This window comes from Danio rerio, chromosome 10 (genome assembly GCF_049306965.1).
Source record: "Danio rerio strain Tuebingen ecotype United States chromosome 10, GRCz12tu, whole genome shotgun sequence".
In the NCBI taxonomy this organism is placed as follows: domain Eukaryota; kingdom Metazoa; phylum Chordata; class Actinopteri; order Cypriniformes; family Danionidae; genus Danio; species Danio rerio.
The window spans coordinates 5,674,726-5,699,130 of record NC_133185.1 but is presented as its reverse complement, the minus strand read 5'-3'; the positions used below and the strand labels follow the sequence as shown (position 1 = coordinate 5,699,130).

The 24,405-nt window shown below is 38.1% G+C and overlaps 1 protein-coding gene across 3 annotated transcripts in view; it reads right to left on the bottom strand.

Annotated features, from left to right (window-relative positions):
* Window positions 1–2,462: 2,462 nt before the first annotated feature.
* Window positions 2,463–24,405, bottom strand: part of cdc42se2 (CDC42 small effector 2) — a 62,527-nt gene continuing 40,584 nt past the window's right edge. For 2 of the 3 annotated variants that reach the window (XM_009305103.5, XM_005155548.6), the window contains exons 2-5: window positions 22,426–22,680; window positions 9,903–10,004; window positions 9,084–9,203; window positions 2,463–5,748 (exon numbers count right to left, since the gene is read on the bottom strand). In XM_009305103.5, coding sequence (XP_009303378.1) covers window positions 9,102–9,203; window positions 9,903–10,004; window positions 22,426–22,479 — 258 coding nt within the window. In that variant the 5' untranslated portion in view covers window positions 22,480–22,680 and the 3' untranslated portion in view covers window positions 2,463–5,748; window positions 9,084–9,101. 3 annotated transcript variants of the gene reach the window in all.

Below are 24,405 nucleotides of genomic sequence, written 5' to 3'. Positions count from 1 at the left end.
CAGTTTCTCATTCCTTCCAACAAATTGCAAATGCTTTTGGACATGCATCAATTGCTTTCATACAACTCTCTAACTTTACTGTAGTTTTCAAATGGCTGTGAATATAGGCCTGTCTTGAACATTTTCAGGAAGCGTCATCAAAATCTGAATTTTTTTGCATTGGAGTAAATGAACAGAGTAAACTGTCATAATGAAAACACGACAAACTCATTTGACTGCCTTGTTCATAAACAATGGGGTCAGGACTTTTCATCTTGATCACACTTTCATTGACATCAATACTTGCTTTTGTGGACTGAGCTCTCCATTTTGAGCAAGTGACGCGCTTTTGCAGGTTATCAGCTAGGTTTTGCAGCTTGTAATAATTGTTTTGAGAAATGCATTAACTGTTGTGCACATGTAAATAGTGTTGTGAGAAATCCACCAAAGCCGCTGAGAAAAACTGTAACTTTAAAGCTTTAATTTTGTAAAGAAATGTTGGTAGAGGCATGGTTTGCTTTTTAATGAGTCAAAGACGGACCAGTAAAAACAGACGAGACACATCAGTAGCAAAACAGGGAAATAATTTAAGGTATGGTGATGGCAAACAGTGTGCAGATATATACAAACATAAAGCACTTCAGAAAAAAGACAACAGATAACAGGGACCTATGCACAGACACATTTAGCATTCCTTGTTCAAATCTACACGGGAATGTCTGCTTGCATTTCTAGAAACAAACACAAGTGACTTTTTGACTTTCTCAAAGCCAATTTTCCATAATTCCACATTTTCATCCGGCAATTATTCACAGGACACGGCAGGCTTTAAATAGCACGAAATACCAAACAAATAAGGATTATAATTTAATCTTTATATATATATATATATATATATATTAGGGGTGTAACGATACACTTACCTCACGATACGATGTGTATCACGATATAATGTTCACGATTCGATATGTATCACGATATTTGGAATAATAATTGAAAATTAAACTGAAATGCAAATTTTACCAAGTAAACCAAGTTTACCAAGTAAACTATTTTTTATGTATTTCTTTTGTTTCGACTGAACCTTCTTTAAGAAAAAAAATTAAACAGGCCTGTCTCTGGAAAATAAAACAATTTAAAAACTTCTTTAAAATATTATTGAAATGACAGAGACAAAATTAAGGAACAATTTAAGTAAAGGTGCAAAAAATAAGCTTTCTATTCAATTGAATTTAACAGTAAGAGCTTAAGGCTTTGCTTGGTCACTTACGTTTTTTGTGTGTGCAAAAAAAAATCCACATTTCCAGGTATTTAATTCATATTTAATTAAATTCATTTAGAGATATCTCTAATTACAATTGTGACTAGTCAAAACTCATTTAGAGATATCTGCAAATATTTTTCAGTGGAAGTCAATGGAGGAATATGACTAGTCATAATATATTTGCAGATATCTCCAATCTGATTTCGTACTAGTACAATTGTAATTGCAGATATCTCTAATTGTCATTCAGACTAGTCGAATTATAATTATGACTAGTCAAAATATAATTAGAGATATCTCTAAATATATTCATGGATAGTCAGAACAAAGGTTTAAATGCTAAAATGGCTTGCCATACGCGCGCGTCTATCAAAGTCCGCCCTCTGTAGTAACAGCTCACGGTCAGCTCACGTCATGTGTGATTTTGCGGCGGGAACATTATATGAAGACAGAATGATATTTTAGGGTGAATTGTACCTTATAAATACAGTATGTGACTATTTCAACACCATTAGGAGGTATCCCTGTCACTGTGCAAAGTATGTAAATCACTGTGAAGACTTTAAAACTTAGCATGTTTGACCCAGTATGCGTGTCAAAAAGCGGACGAGTCTAAAGCAATGACTGTACAACCGAAATGTTGCCAGACGTCTGATTTTGAGAGGATGGGCCATCCTCTATTTCAACTCCACTCATCTTGGTCTGCTAACATTACTGCTGCTGCAATCTGAACTCACGTGCGACAGCAGGTGGAACGTAGCTCACGTGCAAACAGCTCAACTAATAAGAGAAAACGGACGTCATATCGTAATCAAATCGTCATAACGCAACGATGCATATTGTGACATTTTTGCATCGCAATAAATCGTACAACGATAAATCGTTACACCCCTAATATATATATATATATATATATATATATATATATATATATATATATATATATATATATATATATATATATATATATATATATAATTCATTACCCAGATTGGGTCAAAAATGAAATAATAAACCCAATTTTTCACTGTTTATGGGAATACTGACAAATATTTGACGTTTGTCTTATAGAATTGAAATGTTATGGCATCGTTAATACTGGATTTATGAAGATTTCACAAGAAAAAATTGTTTTACATCTGTTTTAATCTTGACCTGAGTAAATCACTGAAGTTGACAGTATGTAACCCACAGCTAAATGGATGAAAATAGCTGAAAATCTAATTAAACTGTCTGTTTAATTGTGAGTCAAAGGTCAAATCCCACAAAAACAAGCCGTTTCTGCAATTCAAAGTGTATAATTGCATAATGATATTATTTTTCAATGTTCAACACACCTTAAAGGAACAGTTTACTCCAAAAATGAAAATTCCTGCACTGTTTCCTCAATCAAGTGCTTAACTTTAAAGAGTTTCTTTCATCTGTTAAAAACAAAATGAGATATTCTGGATCATTTTTGAACACTATGGAAGTCAATGGCTGCTTTTCTTGATTTTTCAGCACATATTTTTGTGCTCAACAGAATAAAGAAACTCAAAGCGGTTTGAAACAAGTAGAGAATCAGCAAATGATGACTGAATTTTCATTTTGGGGTAATAAGGGTGGGATTTTTTTAAATAGTCGAACATCTCAATGCAAATATCTATTTTCTAATTTTAAATATAGTCAACATCTTTTTCTTGGTGTGAAATACAATCAGTACTTGACAAGTTTCATGAGGTTCAACGTGACGTTTTCGAAAGAATGCAACAGTGTCTGTTAAAAGCAAAACATATGTTTTAAAACAGCTTTTGAGTGAATCTACAACAGTAGGCAACAGAGAGGAAGGACCCCAGAATTCAGTCTGTGACTATAACATTGAGGCTTTTCAATAAATAAGGTACACTGTATAAAAAATCTGTTATTTTATTTTTTCTGGCACCTAGGGTGCCGTAATAAAAAAAAAAAATATTGGCTTTTAAATTACAGACATTTACAGTAAAATAACAGACTTTAAATGACAGAAATTTACCAGAAATTTAAATTTAAGGAAATTTCTGTAATTTAAAGTCTGTTATTTTACAGTAAATGTCTGTAATTTAACGGCCGTTATTTTACGTTGACGTTTTGTTTTCCGGCACTCTAGCTGCACAGTACACACAGATTTTACAGTGTACCTGTTTAATATTTTCATAATATTTCATTTCAGTAACTATCAGATCAGATCAATTAGTTGGGCTATATAAGCAGGTAATATATTTCTGTTGGCCTTGTTTATTTTAGTATGGAGCCCTTTAGGGGACGTGGTAATCACATTTTTACAAGTAGATAGTGCTCTGGGATATTTTTTTACCATGAGGTAGCGCTCTGGGCAAGTTTTTTTTTAAACAGCAGATATAACTCTGGGATATTTTTTACCAGCAGATGGCGCTCTGGGCAAGATTTTTTTAAACAGCAGATGTAACTCTGGGATATTTTTTACCAGCAGATGGCAATCTGGGCAATATTTTTTAAACAACTGATGTAACTCCGGGATAGTTTTTACCAGCAGATGGCGCTCTGAACTGGTTTTTACCAGCAGATGGAACTCTGAAATATTCTGTACCAGCAGATAGCGCTCTGGGATAGTTTTTACCAGCAGATGGCGCTCTGGGATAGTTTTTACCAGAAGATGGCGCTCTGGGATAGTTTTTACCAGAAGATGGCGCTCTGGGATAATTTTTACCGGCAGATGGGCTAGTTTTTACAATCAGATGCTGCTCTGGGATATTGTTTACCAGCAGATGGGCTCATTTCTACAAGCAGATGGTGCTCTGGGTTAGTTTATACCAGGAGATGTAACTTTGGGATAGTTTTTAAACAGCAGATGTAACTCTGGGCTAGTTTATACCAGAAGATTGTGCTCTGGGCTAGTTTATACCAGGAGATGGTGCTCTGGGCTAGTTTATACCAGGAGATGGCACTGTGGGATAGTTTTTACCAGCAGATGGTGCTCTAGGCTATTTTATACCAGCAGATGGCACTCTGTGATCGTTTAATTCTAATCGTTTTAATTGTTAATCAAAGAAAAGTATTAAAACAACAAAAAAACGTTCTAAATTATTATATTATATTGTATATTCTTCCCCCAAATTTCTGTTTAACGGAGAGCTGATTTTTTCAGCACATTTCTAAACATAATAGTTTCACTAACTCATTTCTAATAACTAATTTCTTTTATCTTTGCTATGATGACAGCACATAATATTTTTCTAGATATTATTCAAGATACTAGTATTCAGCTTAACGTGACATTTAAAGGCTTAACTGGGTTCGTTAGGTTAATTAGGCAGGTTAGGGTAATTAGGCAAATCATTGTATAACGGTGGTTTGTTCTGTAGACAATGACAAATAGGCTAATAAAATTGACCTTAAAATGGGTTTTAAAAAATTAAAAACTGCTTTTATTCTATCCAAAATAAAACAAATAAGACTTTTTCCAGAAGAAAAACTATTATAGGAAATACTGTGAAAAATGCCTTGCTCTGTTAAACATCATTTCGGAAATATTTAGAAAAAGAAAAAAACTATTCACAAGAGATCTAATAATTCTGACTCTAACTGTGTGTGGGCCATATCCGATCTGTGCCACACGAGAGGACAAAATCAGAATCGCAACATTGCAGTGTAGAGACAGGCTTATAAAATGTACAATATTTTACAGCCATGCTACTTGGGTGCGGTTAAAAAAACCCTGTCACTGGTGTCTTACCTTATTCATTGAAAAGCCCCATAGCTCATAATGACTACATCAATAAAAAGCCCTAAACAAAATCTTTGTATACATTTTATCTGGACACTATCTATAGCTCGAGTTGCTTCACGTCAAGTTACGGATGTACATCGACACAGCAGAGGGTGAAATGCCGCTCATGCCTTTCAACATCAGATTTGAACTCTAAAACAAGAAGGGAAAAGAAACGGGAATTGCAAATCAGACACTGTAAACAGCAAAGCAAGAATCACGCTTCCTTAAAAAAAATGGCATTTGTTGTGCTCTTGCTGAAACACAAAGTACTTTCCATTGCACTGAGCAGTTTTGGCACTGCACTTTCCTTTACAAACATTGTCGTCGGCTCCGTGTTGATTTATTGAAACCAAAAAAAAAAAAGCAGTCTTTTCACGGCAAGCGAATGAGAACCGACCCTGTTCTCATCAGTCTGGACCCACAAAAATAAAACACGCATGATGGAAAAAGCGAGAGTTTACGGCAAACCACAGGAGAAAGCAGGGACACACGTTGCACTTGTAGGCTGGTGAGTGTTGAGAGGGCATGCGAGCGAACGTCTGTTATGGAGCAGAAACGGACACAACACTGAAGCGCTGTGGCGTCCTGATGTCCGATGGCCAGGACGACCTCTTTACCATGGAGTGCACAACTGTCCATGTGTTTGCTGGGTAGAAGAATGAGGTGAAAAGTTGCCATTGAGGGCACATGGGAAGATGTTGGAGGGGAACCGCTGAGCAGAAAATGCACATCGTGGAACCTGTGGGAAATACGAAACAGATTAATATCTTATTAATGCAGAGTTCAGACTGCACGATACTCAATCACCTATTCCAAATAATGCTCAAATAACCTAGTAACCAGCAGTAAACAAGGCAAGCAACCCAGCTTCAGTTGTTATCCTTGACTTCCCCATGTTTTCTCTCCACACGCTCCATCCTGTGCACTAATGGCCTGTTTCCACTGAGTGGTACGGTACGGTTCGGTTTGGTAAGCTTTTATGGCCGTTTCCACTGTCAAAAAGCGTACCGAACCTAACCGTACCACTTTTTCGGCACCCAAACGGAAGAAAGGGTACCAAAAGGTGGAGCTACACGTGCAGCTGAACGCTGATTGGTTACAGAGATACGTCACGAGCTCGTGGAGCTACACAGAACGTAAACAAAGGAACCGCCATGTTTTTTTAAATACAAAGCCGAGACCTTACATAGAAATACTATATGCTTTTGATAACGATATGCTTTTGATAACGAGCCGAGGATGACCCGAGCTCAAACAAACCTTGTCGTCGTCTTGATGAACAGACACAAAGCCAAGAAGAACAATCTGCTGTGTCCTGTTGTTGTTTTACGAGCCCGTCTAAAAGTGCGAGCGGTATTCGATTTCTTCACGATCGCTTCTATATTTGATATAACGAACTTCTTGAGCTGATGATAATAACGTGTGTGTGATTATTGAAGTGTGGTCATCTGATCCATTCAGGAAAAAAGGACAAGCGCGAGAGTGAAGCGGGAGAGAAACACGAAAAAAAAAGAAGCCGTCAAAACACAAGAGCAAAATTGTTTCAGCAACCTGAATCATGAACAAACTGCCATGTTTACCCTACTGAAAAAAACAGCTTAAACCAGCCTAAGCTGGTTGGCTGGGTTCAGCTGGTCAACCAGGCTGGTTTTAGAGGGGTTTTGGCCATTTGCAGGCTGGTTTCCAGCCATTTCCAGCCTGGTCTTAGCTGGTCAGGCTGGGAGATGACCAGCTAAAACCTGCTTGACCAGCCTAGCCAGGCTGGGAGCCCAGCCAAAACCAGCTATGTCCAGCTTAAACCAGGCTGGTCAAGCTGGTTTTAGCTGGATTTAGCTGGTCATTTTCCAGCCTGACCAGCTAAGACCATTACATTACACAGATTAGGGATTACAGACACAGATGAGAGGTTTGCGCTGACCGTGGGCTATATTGCGTGTGTTTTTGAACTCAAATAAGAACTAAATGTATGCTGTGTGTAATTTTTCTGTAATTAATAATATATCGGAGACTGTAAGGGGCTGTATGTGTTCATATATGTTGCATTTATGTATTTATTTTATATAATTACAGACGTTACAGTAGCCTATTTTGCACTGTCATGGATCTGCAGTTAAAATCAAATCATGTTGATAGAAAAGTTAGTAATAAACATTTATAAACAAGTATTTGTGTATAAAGCAGCTGTTTTGTGAGAAGTGCTTCTCATTATGATAGGTAAACGACCCGTACAGCTTTACTGTAGACATTTATTCGACTAGGCATGGCGTCGACTTTAACTTTGTCATACACCACGCCCACCAAAAGGGTATCCTTTGTGGTGGAAATGCAAGCCTGATAAAGGTGACCCGTACCGACCCGAAACGTGCCGTACTGTACCAGTCAGTGGAAACGAGGCATAACTGTTTTGAAATTTAAAACTAAAGTGCTACACCCTGTACAAATTTGTAATGCTGGTGCTAATGTTCTTCCTCACCACTAGAGGGTTCCAGTTCTTCTCACTATGATATACTGTAAGCTGAGGCTGATTAGTCTAGTAAGCACCTGGTTAGTTTGGAGCATCAGAAAATGGGGCTGCATCCGAAACCGCCTACTACTCAGTAGGTACTGCATTTGAATTTAAACGTACTACTCGGCTGTTGGAAAAGTACGTTCTATACAGTATGAATGTGAAAAGTATGAATGGAATTCGGTAGTACTACATCCGCCATTTTGACATAGTCACGTGATGTATCTGCGTCATTTGCGACGCTTTACTCCCATTCAGGAATTCGCTCGCGGGGCATCATGGGATAGCGCAGCGTTCATGGGATGCGCACTCCAGAATCTCACCGGAAGTAGTAAGTCATCCGGGTACTTCTCGCATACTGTTTTTCAAATTCTATGAATTCGGACATACTACTCAGCTCGCACACTGATTTTAGCATACTGTATAGTATGGAAGTGTGCGTTTTCGGACATGGCATGGTTATTCATTTGTTCAGAAGAAATCTATTAATAATAAGGGTGTCACGATCCTCCAAATCCTCGATTTGATTACATTTTCAATTCTAAAGGCACGATTCGATTCGATTTTCGATTATGAATAATTAATTAATTAATGACCAATTAATTATTTGTAGCCTACCGTTTAAACTACCTGACCTGCGTGGTCTTTGTTTTACTGATAAACAAATCATACAGTAAATGAATAAACGAAAGATACACACATAATTACCACCTGTCAATCACTTTTTCTGCGGGACTCGTGAATAGGCAGTGATCTGTGTCGTTATAATGGCGTCGGTAAAAAAGACGCGCAACCAACAGGAACCAGCCAACAGTATCTGAGGTGTTCGCTAAAATGACTAAGTACAAGTGAGTGAAAGATTGAAGCAGTCTACTGATCCTCTGACTGCCTGAACCCGCTGTCTCGAGCCCATGGCTGTGTGTGCGTCTGTGTCTGTGTGTGTCAGAGGTAGAGAGGAAGGAGGGCTGCTCAGAAATGCTACACGCCACTGTGGATGTCAAATCGTTGTCGTTCTAAAATGCCATTTAAAAACAAACACAGTGTAAACAGGGCCTAAGTGTGTACTTTTCGCGAGCGGATTTGCAACGGGGGCGGGCGGAGGATCGCGATGCCGGTGTTGTCTATCGGACGAACCCTAATACGTACATAGCAGAGCTTGCAAACTGTGTTTTTTTTTTTGTCGAAAACACAAACGTTGTCAACGTAACTCACTGGAAATCCAAAATGCTTAAACACCGGCGTCTTCATTGAAAGAGGAGAGGATTTAAGCTCTGTCGACGGGTCTCCTGTATCTGCAGTTCAACAAGCACTTCAACAAGCCTGTTTTTTCCCGCTTGGCAAGCCAAGCTGACGTGACATGGGGGCGTGGCAGCATCGAAGATTCTATTTTTTGATTCGATAATCGAAATTGAGCATAAATTTCGATCGATTTCGATTTAAAAACGTAATTGTGACACCCCTAATTAATAAAGGTTTTGAACCACGTGAGTGTAAGTAATTTTTTTTTTTAGCCTGAACGTTCCGTTTAGTGCAGCTCGAACACAGTACATATAGTTTATTGAACTTACCCCTTCCAACAGCACACATTATCCTGCTTTTGTATCCACCAGCTGCATCTGTACATTAACAGACATCGCCTCTCCTCCATACCCTCCTTTCGACTGCATTTGGTTCTGAATGGAGTTTACCTGGACACAGGATTAAAACAAGCATCTCAGACAACCTTACAGCCGATCATCATGCACACCAGGGATTTCCAGATCTGTGTCCAGGGCAGTATTTAAGGGGACGCCCATTTAAAATAGCATCTAGAACACTAGTGGACATTATCAAGTGGACTCATTCTACCTCATAATAAACCACAGCAACACATGTACATTCAATATACATCCAGTGGGCTCATTCAATCCCATAATACACCACAAGAACACATGTACATTCAATATACATCCAGTGGGCTCATTCAATCCCATAATACACCACAAGAACACATGTACATTCAATATACATCCAGTGGACTCATTCAATCCCATAATACACCACAAGAACACATGTACATTCAATATACATCCAGTGGGCTCATTCAATCCCATAATACACCACAAGAACACATGTACATTCAATATACAATCAATGTAAATAGATTCGTTCCTTCATTACATGCACACTGGGTGTTTTATTGGACACTGCTCTGAGTAATTCAGGAAACAGTGGATATAGTCTGTATAAGGGAGTTATAAGGCATTATTTTTGAAGAGATATGAGGACAATTTTGGATATTGCCTAGGAAAGTGGCCCACCCCTGAGTTAGAGTTGATCTCTGCTGGACGGTGGTCTTTCAAAGTTGCCCATTCCTGATCTAGACATTCTTTTAAGCTTGTACTCACAGAGTTCATGCCAGTGAAGAGATCTCCAGAGCCTACATGGGCCGTGTGGACAAAATTGGTTGGCTCGCCAATCATACTGCGATCTATACGTCTCCGCCTCTTCTGTGGAGTAAGAAACAAATATAGCTAAACATATATCACATATATGAAGATACATGACATATATGAACAAACACACTTACGATTGGTCAAGAACGATTTCAATTTTGCATTTAAAGGAACATTCATTTAATCATTTTCTTTTCAGCTTAGTCCTTTTATTAATCAGGGGTTGCCACAGCAATGCCCTTCAAGGTTGAGTAAATAATGACAGAATTTTCCCTTTTGGGTGAACTATCCCTTTAAATGTCAATTTCAGTGTTTCCCAACGCTGTTCCTGAAGACACACCAAGAGTAAACACTTTCAACCTCACTCTAATCATACATGCCTAAATCAACTCATCAGAACATTAGAAGAGACCCCAAAACCTGAAATGAATGGGTCAGATAAGGGAGACATCCAAAATGTGTACTGTTGGTGTGTCTCCAGGAACAGCGTTGGGAAACACTGCTCTATTTTTGAGCAAAATAGGAACAGATTTTTTTCAAAAGTCAAATACCTTAAAATAAAATCACCCAGAAGCCATGTACAAACATTTAAATATTTTCTTTTGTTTTTTTTGTATGTCTAATGGATAGAGAACAGTGGAGATTACTAACACGAAATCAAGCCCAGAATCAAGGTTGAGTAAATAATGAAAGAATTTTCACTTTTGGGGGAACTTTTCCTTTAAATGTCTATTTCAGTGTTTCCCAACGCTGTTCCTGAAGACACACCAACAGTACACATTTTCAACCTCTCCCTAATCAAACTCACCTGAATCAACCCATCATAACATTAGAAGAGACTCCAAAACCTGAAATGAATGGGTCTGCTAAGGGAAACATCCAAAATGTGTACTGTTGGTGTGCCTCCAGGAACAGCGCTGGGAAACACTGCTCTATTTTTGAGCAAAATAGGAACAGATTTTTTTTAATCTTAAAATAAAATCATCCAGAAGCCGTGTACAAACATTTAAATAAAAGAGGAGTTTGAACTAAAACAGACTAATCTCTGCCTGCTCTTTCCTAAATCCATAAGTCCACCATAAGCCTCTGAGAGATTACCCCTGAATACTATTTACATTGCATACTGAAGGCTCTGATATACTTGATACAAAACCAGAGAATTAAGTTTTTGGACAAGTTGAATTCAGCAGATAAAAACCTTCAAACTAACCTTGAAACTCTTGGAAATCTTTGTTTGTTGACATTTTGTTTTCATGATAATTTCTCAGTCATTAATAACCTTAATTTGCTGCATTATGCGAATAATTTGATGACTTATTTTAAAAATGACAACACATTCAGTGTAAAGTTAGAAATCCTTGACTTGACTTTGGCTCATTCACTAAACAGATAAAAAGTCAATGGTTACTCTTAATGTGCCAGAGATTGACAGAAACATTCACTCTTCTGTTACTCAGTATATAGGAAGATGTGAGTCGGATAGGACAATTGGTCAGTGACAGAGGAAGTGGGTTTCACAGCTCACTGCTCCTGCATTGATGAGACCTGTGGAGCTTCAGTTGGAGAAAAAACAACATTTTATATTGCGATGGATGTCATGAAGGCCAATAAGAAGAGCGAAATAGTTTCTGTCTCCTTTTTTTATTCCATAAAGTCTCCGGGTAAACGCTGGGACACCTGGCACCCGTCACAATACCGACAGCAACAGAGAAATACTGTTGGCTGTAATGGACTGTAGGCAGAAATCTCTGTAGATGGATGGCATTTCATGTCACGTTTAGCCTTATAATCTTAAAATGTGAGCAAAATTCAGCTGTTTTGTCATGACCTTAAGGGGGTCACACACATTAAGGCTGATTTATACATCTGCGTCAAACGCTGGCGTATGCTACGGCGCCGACGCATAGCCCTTCGCCGTGGCCGTCGGCGTCGCTGACATGCACCTCTCAAAAAATCATAGATATATACACATATATATATATATATATATATATATATATATATATATATATATATATATATATATATATATATATATATATATGTGTGTGTGTGTATATATCTATGTCAAAAAATGTAACTACACGTCGCAACAACGCGTAGAGCAAGCTCTGTGATTGGTCGGCTTGGTAGCGCTGACGAGTCTGGGCGGGACTGAGAGCTGCGCGAATGGCGCGAGCGATTGTTTACAAGTGTGGAGTCCCGTGAAGGAGCTCCGGATGGAAAGTTTTGTTCTGTGTTTACCTCATGGTTAAAGTTGTTGCACGTCCGCCGGTTCCTGCCTCAAAATGAGCGAGTTTAAGTCGCTTGTACATCCAGGAAGTGTTCAGGAAAAGCAAAACAGAAGCGAAGAAACTTGACACAGAGGAACATTTACACCTCACTGCCAACTAGCGTTTCGGAAATGTTAATGCAGACCAACAGAGACCGCGCGCAGAAGTATAAATGCACAGCTACGCGCGTTGCCTGCGCCGTGAGTTACGCCCGTCACTTAACGCAGAAGTATAAACCAGGCTTTAGAAGCGCAGCTTCTCATTATGCTATAGAAAATCATTCAAATAATAGCTCTTAAGTGACCTTAGTGAATTAGTAATGGCTTCTGCTGTTCCGACGTCAGCTGCAGATGTTAATGAATGTCGGAAGAAAGTAGTTCCTAATACAACAGGGTTTTACACTCTCCTTGTTTGATTTTCTTTTTAATATATAAGATTGTGTAAACGAACTGTTGTATTGTCTAGTAGCAGTGCGATATGGCTGTATATCAGCACTGGTGGGACGCTAAGGCCAACGCACACCTCCCACCAGTGCTGATATACAGCCATATCGCACTGCTACTCGTGTGATTTTGCTCATATATATATATTTATCTTTACATTTAGTCATTTAGCAGACGCTTTTATCCAAATTGACTTACAAATGAGGACAAGGAAGCAATTTACACAACTATAAGAGCAACGATGAATAAGTGCTGTAGGCACGTTTCAGGTATGTAAAGAAAGTGTAAGAAGCAAAACATGAGTAATTTTATTTTTTTTATTTTATTTTTTTTTTTTTAGTAGTTAGCGGTGGAGTCAGAGAGGGAATTGCAGATTAGTAAGGTAAGTGGAGACTAAATAGTTGAGTTTTTAGTCTTTTCTTGAAGACAGCGAGTGACTCTACCGTTCTGATGCAGTTAGGGAGTTCATTCCACCAAGTGGGCAGATTGAATGCGAGAGTTCGGGAAAGTGATTTCTTCCCTCTTTGGGATGGAACCACGAGGAGACGTTCATTCACAGAACAAAAGTTTCTGGAGGGCCTATAAATCTGCAGAAGTGAAAACAGATAAGGAGGGCAGCCAGAAATCGCTTTGTAAGCAAACGTCAGAGCTTTGAATTTGATGCGAGCAGCAACTGGCAGCCAGTGCAAACGAATGAGTAGCGGAGTGACATGTGCTCTTTTAGGTTCATTAAAGACCACTCGTGCTGCTGCGTTCTAAAGCCTCTGAAGAGGTTTGATAGAGTTAGCTGGGAGCCCGGCTAGTAGAGAGTTGCAATAGTCCAGTTTGGAGAGAACAACAGCTTGAACAAGGAGTTGAGCTGCATGTTCAGATAGGAAGGGTCGGACATTTCTGATGTTGTAGAGTGCAAATTTGCAAGATCGAGCAGTTATTATATATATATATATATATATATATATATATATATATATATATATATATATATATATATATATATATATATATATATATATATATATAGTAAGAACCACAAAAAGGATCAGTGTGGAGTTGTTTTAATTGAAATGTTTTAATTTAGTATGCTACTATTTACACTTATAGTGTCCACAACTGTCCTTCAACTGTGGCTAAAGAAGAATATTGCTTTTAAATTCCAAGAAATAAAACCATAACAGCCCACAGTGGATTTATTCATTTTATATTTAGCCAGTTCTCACACTCAGCCATCAGTGGATACTAAAAAAAAGCCTTTGAAGGGCTTTGAATATTATATAACTCGCCTGCTGTGACTGCCAAACAGTAACAACACTTTATCCCAAATAACCCAACCAAAGCTGAATCTAAGTGAAAAGTAAAATGACAGAATAAATGCGTGTATTTGCTGTGAAATAAATAACTTTGCTCATGCCTCTGTGTTATTAAAAAGCCCCTTCATAATGTTGGTTATGTGTAAAACTCTAAAGCCCTGATTTTAACATCTTCGATTAAGCATTAAAGTGTGTGTGTGTGTGTGTGTGTGTGTGTGCGTGCGTGCGTGCGTGCGTGCGTGCGTGTGTGTGTGTGTGTGTGTGTTCGTGTTGTATTTACTGCCCTAACATTTCTGGCTGATGTGAGCTGCTGGAAGTCCAGTGTGTGGATCCTTTAGTTCTGTCAGCAGGAATCAATATAATGAACAAAACCACTTATTACTGCAATTTCACACCAGTCAGCTGCGATGAACCAAACAGCAGGGAAAGGTCATTTATTTAGCACAAACAGACTCCATAGATTTTATTACGAGTAACTGGCCCAATCTTGACGTACTGTTGAATTATGAATTATTAGCCCCCCTGTTTATTTTTTCCCTAATTTCTGTTTAACGGAGGGCAGATTTTTTCAACATGTTTCTAAACATAATAGTTTTAATAACTCATTTCTAATAACTGATTTATTTTATCTTTGCCATGATGACAGTAAATAATATTTGACAAGATATTTTTCAAGGCACTTCTATACAGCTTAAAGTGACATTTAAACGCTTAAATAGGTTAATTAGGTTAACTAGGCAGGTTAGGGTAATTAGGCAAGTTATTGTATAACGATGGTTTGTTCTGTAGACTATTGAAAAAAATATAGCTTAAAGGGGCTAATAATTTTGACCTTAAAATGTTTTTTTTTTAAATTACAACTACTTTTCTTCTAGCCGAAATAAAACAAATCAGACTTTCTCCAGAGGAAAAAAATATTATCAGACAAACTGTAAACATTTCCTTGCTCTGTTTAACATCATTTGGGAAATATTTAAAAAAGAAAAGAAATTCAAAGGGGAGCTAATAATTCTAACTTCAACTGTAAGTGCAAACCTTTAATAAGAAAGTGACTTGCTGTCACATAAAAGCAATTTTATTGTCATATTTATTTATTTATCCACTAAATAATCAGCAAAACATTAATGTCCGTCAATAAAAAAAAAAGGTGTTACCTTTTTTTTAAAATCAATATCACACTCCTGTACTCCTCTATTATTTGCAAAACATTGTTGATATCTTGTTTAGGCAGGTTAGACCATTTTTAGGCTCCCCCAGCACAATTCCATTGTGCTCTGCAGTATTAGCAGTGTGTTTCTATACTTGCATGTTTTTTGTAGGAATTTGGGGAACTTGAGCAGAAATTCACCATATGAGAATTAAATTTAAAGTATCACATGACTGCAGGTGAACATTCAGATTTGATTAAATCACACTGAATACATTTGCAAATAAATTATAATAAATAAATAATATAGTTTTTTTTTAACATGCTGCTATTTAACTAAGGGTGTTTCTAAATGGTATCCGGACAACTTTGACTAAACGTCTTGATCCACTTCAAATGATAAATACTCTATATATAAAGTATACACTCACCAGCCACTTTATTAGGTACACTAGTACTGGGTTGGACCCTCTTTTGCTGCCTTAATCCCTAGTGGCACATGCACATTCAACAAGGTACTGGAAATAAACTGGAAAGAGATTTTGGTCCATATTGACATGAATCACGCAGTTGCTGCAGATTTGTCGGCTGCACATCCTTGATCCGAATATTCCATTCCACATCCCAAAGGTGCTCTATTTGATTGAGATCTGGTGACTGTGGAGGCCATTTGACTACAGCAAACTCATTGTCATGTTCAAGAAACCAGTCTGAGATGATTTGCACTTTTTGACAAGGCAGGATATCCTGCTGGAAGTAGGCATCAGAAGATGTGTACACTGTGGTCATAAAGGGATAGACATGGTCAGCAGCAGTACTCAGGTAGGCTGTGGCGTTGACACGATGCTCAATTGGTACTAATAGGCCCAAAGTGTGCCAAGAAAGTATCCCCCTTACCACAACACCACCACCAGCCTGAATCGTTGATACAAGGCAGGATAGATCCATGCTTTCATGAAGCCAAATTCTGACCCTATCATCCAAATATCGTAGCAGAAATCGAGACTCATTAGACCAGGCTACGCTTTTCCAATCTGCTATTGTCCAATCTTGGTGAGCCTGTGTGAATTGTAGCCTCAGTTTCCTGTTCACAGCTGACTGGAGTGTCACCCGGTGTGGTCTTCTGCTGCTGTAGCCCATCCGCCTCAAGGTTTAACGTGTTGTGTGTTCAGAAATGCTCTTCTGTAGACCTCGGATGTAACGAGAGCTTATTTGACTGTTGACTTTATCTGTTGACTTTCTATAAGCTCTTACCCGTCTGGCCATTCTCCCCTGACATTTGCACCCACAGAACTGCCACTCACTAGATGTTTTCTCCTTTTCGGATCATACTCAGTAAGATGTGCGTGAAAATCCCAACAACTATGCCACGTCCAAAGTCACTTAAATCTCCTTTCTTCCCCATTCTGATGCTCGGTTTGAACTGCAGCAGATCGTCTTGACCATGTCTACATGCCTAAATGCATTGAGCTGCCGCCATGTGATTGGCTGATTAGAAACTTGCATTAACGAGCAGTTGGACAGGTGTACCTAATAAAGTGGCCAGTGAGCGTATATATCAGTGCATCAAAAATACTGTAGAAAAACAAATGAAAGTGAACTTAGTTAAGTGTGCTGTGTACGTGCTGTGTGAGGTGTGCTATTTATATGATGCTGTTGTGTGAGCGTGAGGTTACAGAGATCCTCGTTTCTCGTGGTTTCAGCACTCGTCACAGGACAGATGACAGCTCTTAATTAGGACACATACTTTTGCTCTGGGGAAAATGTGACCTAATTTAGTAAGTACCCATCTTCTTAAATTACACACAGATTCAAGATCAGCTGCCCTTATTCAATCTTATCAGCTGGAAAAATTTTGCACAAGTTGTTAAGCTATATATTTTGAAGGAGCCATATATTATTATATTTATTCATCTAGCAACTCCACCATGCAACTCGCTGACTTCTTCATCCATTTGTCATAACAGTTAGCCTACTCAGCGTCGCCCCCTGTGGTTGCAAATAACTGTACAAGGGCAAGAATGTCAAGTGTGATAGCCTCCGCAACTCGTGTCTGTACGTTAATAACTATGATGGTGGGTTTAGGCTTGGGGAAGGCGTAGACGTTAATAACTGATTGTTGGGGAAGGTGTAGACCTTAATAACGATGCTGGTTGGGTTTAGGATTGGGGAAGGTGTAGACCAGGGGTGTCCAAACTTGGTCCTGGAGGGCCGGTGTCCTGCATCTTTTAGTTCCAACCCCAATTAAACACACATGATCCAGCTAATCAAGCTCTTTCTATGTATACTAGACTTCCAGGTAGGTGTGTTGGAGAAGGTTGGAGTTAAAAAATGCAGGACACTGGCACTCCAGGACCGAGTTTGGACACCCCTGGTGTAGACCTTAATAACGATGATGATTGGGTTTAGTTTTGGAGAAGGTGCAGACGTTAATAACTATGATGATTGGGTTTAGGATTGGGGAAGGTGTGGACGTTAATAACTAGGATGGTTGAGTTTAGGTTTGGGGAAAGTGTGGACGTTAATAACTAGGATGGTTGAGTTTAGGGTTGGGGAAGGTGTAGACGTTAATAACTGTGATGGTTGAGTTTAGGTTTGGGGAAGGTGTGGACGTTAAAAACTGTGATGGTTGGTTTTAGGATTTGGGAAGGTGTGGACGTTAATAACTAGGATGGTTGAGTTTAGGTTTGGGGAAAGTGTGGACGTTAATAACTAGGATGGTTGAGTTTAGGGTTGGGGAAGGTGTTGACGTTAATAACTGTGATGGTTGAGTTTAGGTTTGGGGAAGGTGTGGACGTTAATAACTATGATGGTTGGGTTTAGGATTGGGGAAGGTGCAGATGTTAATAACTATGATGATTGGGTTTAGGATTGGGGAAGGTGTGGACGTTAATAACTAGGATGGTTGAGTTTAGGTTTGGGCAAGGTGTAGATGTTAATAACTGTGATGGTTCGGTTTAGGGTTGGGAAAGGTGCAGATGTTAATAACGATGATGGTTGGGTTGAGGTTTGGGGAAGGTGTAGACGTTAATAAAGATGATAGTTGGGTTTAGAGTTGTGGTAGGTATAGACATTAATATCTGTGATGGTTGGGTTTAGAGTTGTGGTAGATATATACATTAATATCTGTGATGGTTGGGTTTAGAGTTGTGGTAGGTATAGACATTAATATCTGTGATGGTTGGGTTTAGGTGTGGAGTAGGTGTAGACATTAATAACTGATGTACAGTGCCATTTTGCTGACCACATAGTTTTGACGTGAGTCTCCATAGCTTCAAGTTATGCCTCTAACGTACTACAAGTTACACCCCTAAGGCCCCTTCATGTTACGCCCCTGTCTTGCAGTCAGCAGCACCGGAGCACCTAGAGGAAACCCACGCCAACACAGGGAGAAATGCCAACTGACCCAGCTGGGACTGGAACCAGTGACCAGAATATTTTCCTTTTTATTGGACAGAATACAGAAACTCACCGTAAGTACATGTGAGCAAATGATAAGTAAATGATGGCAGAACTTTCCTTTTTGGGTAAACCATCTTTTTAAGGTCAAACTGGGCATCAGAATGGGGAAGAAAAAATGATGTAAGAGACTTTAAATGTGGAAGTTGGTGTAAGACAGACTGATTTGAGTGTTTCAGAAACCGCTGATCTACTGGGATTTTCACATAAAACCATTTATAGGGTTTTACAGAGAATGGTCTAAAAAGGATCAAATATCTGGCGAGTCAAAGGAAAATGACCAGACAAATCCAGCGGATAAAGACAACAGTAACTCAAGGTCTGTAGAAGAGCATCTCTAAACACACAACACACACGTCAAACCTTGTGACACTCCTGTCAGCTGAGAACAGAAAACTTGAGGCTACCTATATAAGTAGTATTACCTATAGCGAACCAATAAACTTTAATAAATGCTGTAGTATACTTTAACTTTTACTACAGTAAACTGTGGTGTATTGTAGTATAGGTTATAACAAATTTAGTAGAGTACTGGGTCATACCACAACAGATTAAATCAAGAACTTTACTATTCAGTAGTATGGTTCAAAACACTATTATTTACTTTAAGTTCAAGTAGGTGGAAATTGTTCACATTTGTAGTTATCAGATAAACCTATGACAACCCATAATGCTAATTCTTAGCCAACCAAGCTTCCTAAGCTTCTGTAATAACACAAATCTCAGAAATTCCTGGCGTGCTTTAGCTTTAAAGGGCCAAAGGTGGCAAATCTCTCAGCTTGTCCTTAGCACAGAACTTCAGTCGAACCAAACAACATATAACTGTATTACATTTACAAATCAAAATGTGAACAAACTAATTTTGATTAAACAAAATACTGCAGTTACATTTTGTTCTGTAATTCCTCGCTGGCTTTCATTTAACGACACTAGTCCACTCCTTACTAGTTTTCATGCTGGTCAGCCTTTCTTCACTGATGTGCAACAATATAAACACCTTCGAATAACAACATCCACACATTCTTCATCAGCAGCTTTCAGTGTTTCTTATGACTAATTGTTAACATTGGGTTCAATCATTAATGAAGTTTGAGGGTCTGATCTTCATAGCAGCAGAAAAAGTCATCAAATATACAGTTGAAGACAGAATAATATGCCTTCCTTTGATTTTTTTATTTCAATTTAAATTAAATTTTTTTATTTAAATTCAATTTATTTAAATAATTTCCAAATGAAGTTTAGCAGAGCAAGGAATTTTTCTCAGTATGTCTGATAATATTTTTACTTCTGGAGAAAGCCTTATTTGTTTTATTTCGGCTAGAATAAAAGCAGTTTAAAATTTTTTGAAACCCATTTTAAGTTCAAAATTATTAGCCCCTTTAAGCTATTTTTTTTGATAGTCTACAGATCAAACCATCATTATACAATAACTTGCCTAATTACCCTAACCTGCCTAGTTGACCTAATTAACCTAGTTAAGCATTTAAATGTCACTTTAAGCTGTATAGAAGTGTCTTGAAAAATATCTAGTCAAATATTATGTACTGTCATCATGACAAAGATAAAATAAATCAGTTATAAGAAACGAGTTATTAAAACTATGTTTAGAAATGTGCTGAAAAAGATCTCTCAGTTAAACAGAAATCGGGGGGATAAATAAACAGGGGGGGGGGGCTAATAATTCTGCCTTCAACTGTAAATGAAAATTTTAAAGTGATCATTTTGGCATAATTTTAACTTTTTAATCTTATAATTTAAAAAAAATTATCTCCTAATTATGATCTTTAAGGTCATATTATTTTCAAATTAGTAAGTTGTATTTTGTGTTATGTCATTTTATTTTTACTTTTTATCTTAAAAGAAAATATATTAAATATATTATAAATACATATTTTGAAATTAATATGTCATAAATAACTTATAAGGTTAAAATATTTATTTTCACTTTTTATTTTTAGAAATAGGACTTCAGTAGGTCATAAATAAAAATAGATGAAGAGTTAAGATGCAAAAACTTTTTTAATTCAATTTTCCTCTAAAATTAATATTTTTATCAGGCCCGTGTGATCAGTATGTTCAGTAATATCACTTTTTTGGGCAATTAATAAGTCCTTTTCCTGGTCTTTAATGGAAAATATCTCAACATAAACAAAGGAGGCTGAAAAAAATGTTCAGTTTCGATAAAGATTTCAGACTTTTTTATCATATTGAAGAATCTAAAGATTTTAACTGAACATATGAAGTTTCAAAATTACACTTCCCTAAGCACAAAAGAAAAAAAATACAATGAATGTCCTATGCTCAAGGAGACTTTTATTTGACCACAAATACACTAAAAACAGTGATATTGTAAATATCACAATTCATAAGAACTGATTTGCTCATTCAAAACTGTCTTTGATAACCATCAAAAGTTTATAATTATATTTTGTATACATACATACACTAACTGACAAAAGAACAAAATAATAAAACAACAAATAATAACTTGACTTCTAGTCGATCATTTGGTATCAGAAGTGACTTTTATGAAAGGCAAAGGCCTCTAGATTACGCTTATTTTACCACAATAAAATATGATCATGCCTTGATTTTTAATTATTTAGTTTGGACAGTAAGGTCTGACTTTGTCACTTAACAGAAATAACGTCCAGTATAGAATATAAAGTCATGGTGCAGAGGAAAAAAAGAGTTAATATTATGTATGACTCCCATGAGCATGGAGGTGTGCATCCATACATCTCTGCAATGACTCAAATAACTTAATAAAGTAATCTGGAACGGCAAAGAAAGCTCCCAGAGTTCATCAAGATCCTTTGGACTACACATCTATTTTGATGCTCATTTTGAGTATTAGTAGACTGTATGCTTAATATCTGTAGATACTGCTGCTAAACAGACATTTAACTGACTATAGGAAGCTCTGCAAGTACATGTCAACTTACACTAACCCTAACCCTAAGCTAACAGTCTACTTATAATCTAATTAGAACTAGTTGGCATGTAGATGTAACTTAAATTCAACAAACAGACTATAAGAATGAAGTGGGAACCATACCGGTCACTAAAGTGGACTACAAATACCATCATGCACCTCACACACTAGTTCCTGATTTCTCCTGATTACACACACACAGCTGATTACTCATCATAGACTGATAAGCTGCACTTTATATTCACCTCTCACACACACTTTGCTGAGTCTTGTTTTCCTGTAGCATTACACAGCGTTCTACTGTCTAGCTTTGCCTTGTTTCCTGACTCTTGCCTTGTTTCTTTTTGTTTTTCCACCTGTATCGACCTCTTTGCCTGTGACCACTGGGATGACGCTTTTGGATTTTCCTCATGATACTCTTTGGTCCTGTTTTGACCATTGCCTGCATGAATCTGAGTTATTAAACTGCATCTGGACCCTTAACTTCGTTGTATCCTGACATCCATGTTACAAACATAAAGAAAATACGAATATAAAGAAAACATTTAAGTAAAATTTGAATATTATTTCACAGTATTACTATTTTTTACTTTATTTTAATCAGGTAATTACTGGCTTGATGAGTATTATTAATTTTTTTGTGAAAAAAATTAAGTGTTTTTTAATTTAACAAAATGACTTGATATTGTATTCTAGCATATTTATGAACCTAACATAAAGTGAAATTGACAATGAAAACATCAAAACTGCATTGGTTTATAGTGGACTAAACATCACATAAGGATAATATGTAAACTATGGGTGTCTTATATGAAGCAGCTAACAATGAACTGAAGGGAACGGGAGCAAAAACAAACCAAAACAAATGTCTCTTCCTGGTTTGTGTGGTTTTGTATGATTATTTCTCTTACCGGCTGCGGCTGCTCGGCGATACAGCAGTTGAAGCACAACCAGAATTCACTCATGACTAGCAGACAGTCCTGACGTGCGGCTGTGCCCGTGGGCCCGCGGGGGCTCTGGGAGTCTGGACAGGGCACGTTTGGAAGATCCAGTCAGTGCTGAAAGCGGAGATGTTCAGTCTGAGCTGCTGGATTTAAGCAGGAATAGAGGACGCCAGAACAGATCCTGACTGGAAGCTTGTTTACGGCAGCGTTCAATTAGCAGACCTGCAGGACACCAGAAGATTCTGTCAGATCATTTACAGAAAGATAATAAACAAGCAGCTAATTTAAATGGTGATCATTTTGATTAAATGTTAATCAAAGGCGGCAACACCAAGGCTCCAAAAATACAAATTTATTCATTTAAAAAGGCTGACACAGAGCGTTTAATTATTTCTTCTGAACATAAAGTGTTCTGAACATTAATAGAACATTGAGTGAAGATTATGAACAGTTCTTCTGAACATGGGATCTTTTGCCTACTCCTTGCTGCCAGAGACTTGACAGCGCTTCTTCTCACAAATCTTATATATATATATGTATAAATAAAACACCCCCACCCCACTCCAGTAACATCAGTCTGTACCAGTCTGTATCTACCTATATTATATATAAGATGCAGGCTGTAGCTAGGTAGGTGGCAGGCTGCAGATAGGTAGCTAAGTGGCAGGCAGGGGCGGGAACAGCTTACCTTGGTTCTGGCCGGCGCGAGTTCCCTCCTAACACTTCCCGCCCGTCACAGAGTCTAACAAAGGGGCGGGGTGCGTGGTGACGTCACCGGCATCCCCGCCCCTTTGTTTACACGGCGGGCGGGGAATGCCAGTGACCGCTGTGTACGGATAGAATCAGCGGAGCGGGGAGCGCTCTCTCTCCCCGCTCCGCTGATTCTGTCAGTGTACAGCGGTCGGCGCGGGCCACAAAATATTGCACTGAGGGCCGCAAATGGCCCACGAGTTTGAGACCCCTGGTTTACAGAGATCTAGACACACTCTTTCTGATAACATTGCTGGCTTCGAAGCCACCTGGAAACCCTTCTTTAATTGTCCAAGGATAACAGTTTAAAGGTATGACCCTGGCATTGTTTGCAAGATCACCATATTGCTTATGCTCACAGGCCTGGAAATAAATGTGAAACATTTTTAAACTATGTGTTAAGCTGGAGGAATTGACTTAACAATGGTTTTAAAATCTTTTTTTTTCAGTCTTATGTCTATTTTTGTGTTTTGTTTGCCTTTTCTTTACAGTTGTTGTTGCTTTTTGTATTGGTCTGTGTTGCTTTAAGGTGAGAAATAAATACACACACACACACACACACACACACATATACAGTGGCGTAGCGCAAAATGCGGAGGCCCCCCTGCAGGGATCGCTGACGGGGCCCCCTGATGTAGTGGGGGGGGATACGTCATACGTCAATTTGCATATCACTGACGTCATCACGTTCTACCCTTTGTTTGTTTAACAGCCTATGGTTAATAAAGGGGTATTTATAATTGCACTACACTTTATATAAGCATGTTTAATTAACTAAATTTATTGCTGTTTGAATACAGTATGTCATTATAGATGTGTAACGTTAGTGAATGTGCAGTAATCTCTCATATGGAATAAACTCAGACAAGTTCAGAAACTAAAGTCACTAAAATATCTGTGATTGTGAACAAGAAAAGAATAAACGGTCCAAATAAATTGTTAAAATAAAGAAGTAGATCGGTTTGACTGTACAGGGGAAATACCTTCACACTGCTTGTGCTAAATCATTTATCGTCGTTACGCAGAGGGGTGATCTGCTCTCGGGCTGCAGGTGGGAGAGGCTGCTGTACGAGGACTGACTGGGCCGCCTGTCAGTGCTGTGAGGCGGGGGAGGGGCCGGCAGCATCACACGCAGCTCGTTGAGAAGAGTAGGGACGGTACAGTATGGACAAATGACAGTCTAAAAAAAAATCTCCA